This window comes from Gavialis gangeticus, unplaced genomic scaffold, assembly GCF_001723915.1.
Source record: "Gavialis gangeticus isolate Ggan-Ray unplaced genomic scaffold, GavGan_comp1, whole genome shotgun sequence".
In the NCBI taxonomy this organism is placed as follows: Eukaryota; Metazoa; Chordata; order Crocodylia; family Gavialidae; genus Gavialis; species Gavialis gangeticus.
In genome coordinates, this window is record NW_017728991.1 from 15101019 (window position 1) to 15105869 (window position 4851).

Here is a 4851-nt window from a genome sequence, read left to right on the forward strand (position 1 = left end):
GGGGGGGGGGGGGGGGCGACACCGAAATCTGAATGTATCATGACAAGTACCTAACACTCCAAGTGCGAAAGAGCCAGATTAATGCTTTTGGAGGTCGGAGGCACCTTCATCTGAATGCAGGCTCTTTTTGGAGGATGCAAATCATTTAGTTCTCTTCTCCTAAAGGCACTCTTTACTAACACTTTTTCCCACCCAGCATACACAAGATCAAGCATACAAACAGAAAGGTGGTCTTGTACACAGTCATAAGCTATATCATGCAGAAATAGATAGCAATCAACAATGAATGGATGCAGAGTGAAAACTGCATCCTTTCCCTCTGAGGAAGGATACTGCAAAAAGAGACTGAGTTGATTCAGATATAAGAGGAGATAACTACTTTCATCTTTTGCACAGTCATGCTATACACTGTTGCAGAACCACTAGACAAAAGACTTGAGAATCCAGTGTTCTGCCAGGGTTGCACAATCGTAGAAGCAGCTTTTATTTCGGTGCTCACAAAAAAAGCCAAGCACTCTTCCTCTTCACTCAGCTGTTCTGCAGAGTTGTGAGTCAAGGGTCAGCTATCTTCACTCACTTTTGGAGCACAGCCACAAGATTACTAACAAGCAGCTTAATGGCTACAGTTCAAATGCTATTCAGTCAGGATTGGAATATGTGGGTATGCCGCAGTAATGGCACCATGACATCATAGGCAAGTTATCTGCTGAAATCAGATGGAGTCAGACAGCATGCATCTATTCCTCCACTCCCCACAGAGAAGATAAGTTGTGGTAATTAAATGTTTTAAATGTAGTTCTGTGCCTTAACATAGTACAAAGATTTCTAGGAGCTCTCTGTACATTGAAACAAGCAAACAAAAAACCTAAACTCATGCATGCCATAAAACCAAATGATATGCTCACCATTGCTTCAAGATGGGGATTAATTATAGCTAGACATGGAAGCTGCAGTAAAACGGGGTTAAGAATAGACAATACCCAATGTTGTTCAGCAACAAGAATACCCGATCCTGGGAGTGCATATTTGTATCAAGTATTGTGGTTCATTCCACTTAGCAGTTTGCCCATTTATATGCACCTAGTATTAATCTGGTTTATAGGAGAGATCCCTGTGAGGCCCATCACAAGCAGGTGGGATTCCAAGAGATTTCTCAAGCAAGAGGGAAGTGCTAACCAAGTAGGGTGACTGTGCCCATCATAATTTAACTTCCACAACCCAAATGTGTTCACCATTTACAAAATCTAGCTCACTCCAGATGTGCCACAAATGCTTCCTGTTCTGAATAAAACGAACTATATCATGTCACAGCGCCTGGTAACTAAGAATTATTTTCTTTGGCGCTCTTGGAAGTTTTTACTGTCAAAACTGTAGAGTAGGAAACATGACTCCCGTGTCCTGCCCCTTCATTAGCCATTAGTTTTAGCTGTGACTTTACGCAAGTTGCAGTAGATATTTAGGGTCGTCCCTAAGGGTCACCAACAGCCAGTTTAAGTCACATGAGCCACCCCTACCTGTTGCTATCTTATATTGTGACCCATGTCAGAGCAGTCCACATTGCATTTCCTGTTCCTTGAACACAGCCTTTTTAGGAATCAGCCTCTCTTTGTGCTTGTCTCTATTTGCAGGAAGGAGGGATAGGAAGTGGGGTGCAGAAGGGCCAGCAGCCAGGAACAGGAAATTGTGGGATGGCTGTTGGACTTCTTGTGCTTGTGGCCTATAGCACCCAGGCTAATCTCAGATATGCTGCAAGGAGCTTCAAACCAGGTGGCAGGCACTCCAATTCAGACCCTAAAGTCCAGAACAGCTTCTGAGGCCAGACTAGACTGTCACTAGGGGTCAAGAATAGAGATTCAGTGTAGAGTCAGCTGGTAGGGGCTTTGTGGATTTCCTTTAGGTAGTCCTAAGTAGCAGTGTAAACATAATCAATGTCTCTGCACTCCAGTTTTCTCATCTGTGAAATAAATATAGTTCCCCCACACTGTTAATCAAGTCAACTCTTAATTTCAAAATCTCAGATGAAAGGAAATAGTAAGAAAAAAAAGTATTGCTCATTTCTCTTTATGTAATAAAAATTAAACTGTGAAAAATACATTTCTTAGGACAAAGATACAGCAAGATTTCTTTGCTCAAAAGTTCACAATTTCTTCTGCACCTGAATGATCAAGGCCACACTGTCCCTGGTCACAGCTTCATCCTACAGACTGAAGACTGCAAGGATTGTCAACTTAAGCCTTTCCTATACTAGAAAATACAGTAGCCATATTCCACCAAAAGCACGACAGGTAGTAGCAACACATGTAAAATGCCATTGTGTTATTGTGCGAAGGTATACAAGTCCTTGAGCCTGGTCTACACCAGCACTTTTCCTCAGTGAAGCTGTATCATTGCTGGTAGTTGCAATACAGATGCTAGGGTTTTTAGCGTCCACATAACCCTAAGCAAAATAAAACCCAACCCTAAAAAGTCCTGCCCAATCTCTTCCCAGTGGTGCTTTCTTACAAACACTTTTCCAAATAAACTAAGTCTTTATACCAGCCATCCTTCAAGCCACTTACAAAAACACCTATATTGAGCCAGGCTAAAATAACCAAGTGTACATTTCAAGCTAAAGATATTTAAGTACTGTAAATGTACAGAGACCAGTAGTCCTTCCTATTCAGTACTTTCTGCAAGAATACCTCAATGGTCCTCTATTTCAAATACAACTCATGAAGCTGAGGTAAGTTACCTACACAAACTAAAAAAAACTCAGGTTAGTAAAAGGTCAAAATTACAGACAACATATGCATGTAAAAATTGGATATTTACACTTACATCTAAGAAAGTTAAAGTTGACACTGTCTTAAACTTACGTGTAAAAATATCAGGTGAAACTATTCCAGTTTCTTGCTTGTGTAAATAATATCATTACAATATGTCATTTTTAGTGTATATTCTAATGCCAACTGTGAGGAAGAGACATGTTGCAAGTGGAAAGAAGCAGATTTACTTATGTTAAAATGTCCAAGTCATCCGTTCACCTGACTGCAAGGCAACAAAGCCAGAATGGGATGTGTTAGTAGCAATCGTACTTTGAATTAAAATCAGTTATCCCTTCCTCTTATCCTCCCCACTGGAAATAGGCAAAAGACTGGAAATACCACATACTAAATTTCAGCTCATATCACTAACTAGTAACAGCAAAAATATCAGGGCTTATGATGAAAATACAAAAGCATTCAAGTTATTCAGCCACCTTGATGAGATGTTCATTATCTAAATACCAGTTACTTAAGAATCCCCCGAAGTTTGTTTGTATGTGACACTACCCTTTACCACTTCTTGCATGATAGGGGCTTATTTATGGAAATGCATTCAAAAATTTAAGCACATATATGATTTTATTCATACAAGCAGTGCTACTCAGCATCATTAATACTATTCCCAGGCACACAATTACTTAGAGACTTAAGTCTTTGTGGGGTCGGGAGCTTAGTGAGAGTACGTTTTAGTTCAAAATTTTCTGTATCAAGGTAATTTTGGAGAGTAAAAAAATTGGGGTATCAAAAAAAGATGGATTTAACTACTTCAACTCAATTGCTTCATACTGTCAGAAATAGGATACATGTTACTGTTTAATAGAGGTAGCAAACATATAAAATATTTGACAACAGAAAAACATTATGTGCATCTATAAATAGCTAGATAGCTATTGATATATCTATATATTGATATGAGAGAGGCACACGCGCGCGTGACATGACCTAGCTCTTTTTAATTAGTCAGAAAAGGTATACTTCAGAAGCCTATTTTATTATGTTCATTGAAAAATTAAACAAAGAATCTAAACCCATTACAAAATAAATATCTAACTTTGTTTGATACATGATCAGCTCTTTCTCGATTTTTCCCCCCCACACACACTTTTAGGCATACAAATGTTTTTCAATAAACACATTTCTTTATGCTGCTAACACAAAAGCCCTTGATATATCGAGATCTCTCCAAGCCAACATTCCTCTAACACACCCCAAGCAATCGCAGCCCTCTCCACAGGTCCATTAAATATTCAGCGTTACAGGCTCACAGTCATGAAGCCTGAAGACAGAACTCAGCAGCAGTACTGTATCTGAAAGCCTAAGCGAGAAGACTGTCTCCCAAGGAATAATCTAATCGCCGTTCTTTGATGCAAGACTCTTTGGCAGGAGGAGGAGGAGATACATGTTAAATTGGTCTTGATGACTTAAATGGTTTCTCTCGAATAAAGGAATCCCATTCATAAACCCCCACCCTTCACATCTTCATGCCTGCTCCCAGCGATGTCCTAACACTCCGAGAAGATGCTCTGAGCCAGCAAGGAGCCAGAGCTGGGCCTCCTGCAATCGGAGAGAGAGAGCAGCAGGGAGATCCTGGCAGCCCGGCACTTACCTTGAGGATATCCCCGCGTTTGAAGCTGAGCTCATCATCCGCTGTGGCTTTGAAGTCGTACTTGGCGATGGCTTCCATGCTGGGCAGCTCAGCGCTCACAGGGAAGGAAGCTCCGCTCCTCCTCCGGGGGCTCCCAGCTCGGCCCGGTGCCTGCGGCTACTCCGGCTCCGACTCCTGCTCTCACATACGGGGGACAGCAAGGGACGATCCGCCCTAGGGAAGGGAGGGGAGGAGACAGCCCATTAGAGGGGTGTGGCGGGGGCCCGCCCAGTGCCTCCCTCCTCCCAGCCTGGCCCCCGCTTCCTCTTTCCACACTGGGCCCCGGGATCGCCCCCTGCCCAGCTGCAATCTTCACTCTGATGCAGGGCAGCAGCTTCTCTCCCCTGGGCCAAAACAACCCCCCATCCCCAAGACCTGCTCTCAATCCCCTGGTCCCTCTCC

The 4851-nt window shown here is 42.4% G+C and overlaps 1 protein-coding gene across 1 annotated transcript in view; it reads right to left on the bottom strand.

Annotated features, from left to right (window-relative positions):
- The window catches only part of GRB2 (growth factor receptor bound protein 2), an 84526-nt gene extending 79903 nt beyond the window's left edge, over nucleotides 1–4623 (bottom strand). Inside the window, exon 1 of the mRNA XM_019518170.1 lies at nucleotides 4411–4623. Coding sequence (XP_019373715.1) covers nucleotides 4411–4488 — 78 coding nt within the window. The 5' untranslated portion in view covers nucleotides 4489–4623. The remainder of the gene's footprint in view (nucleotides 1–4410) is intronic.
- Nucleotides 4624–4851: the final 228 nt, after the last annotated feature.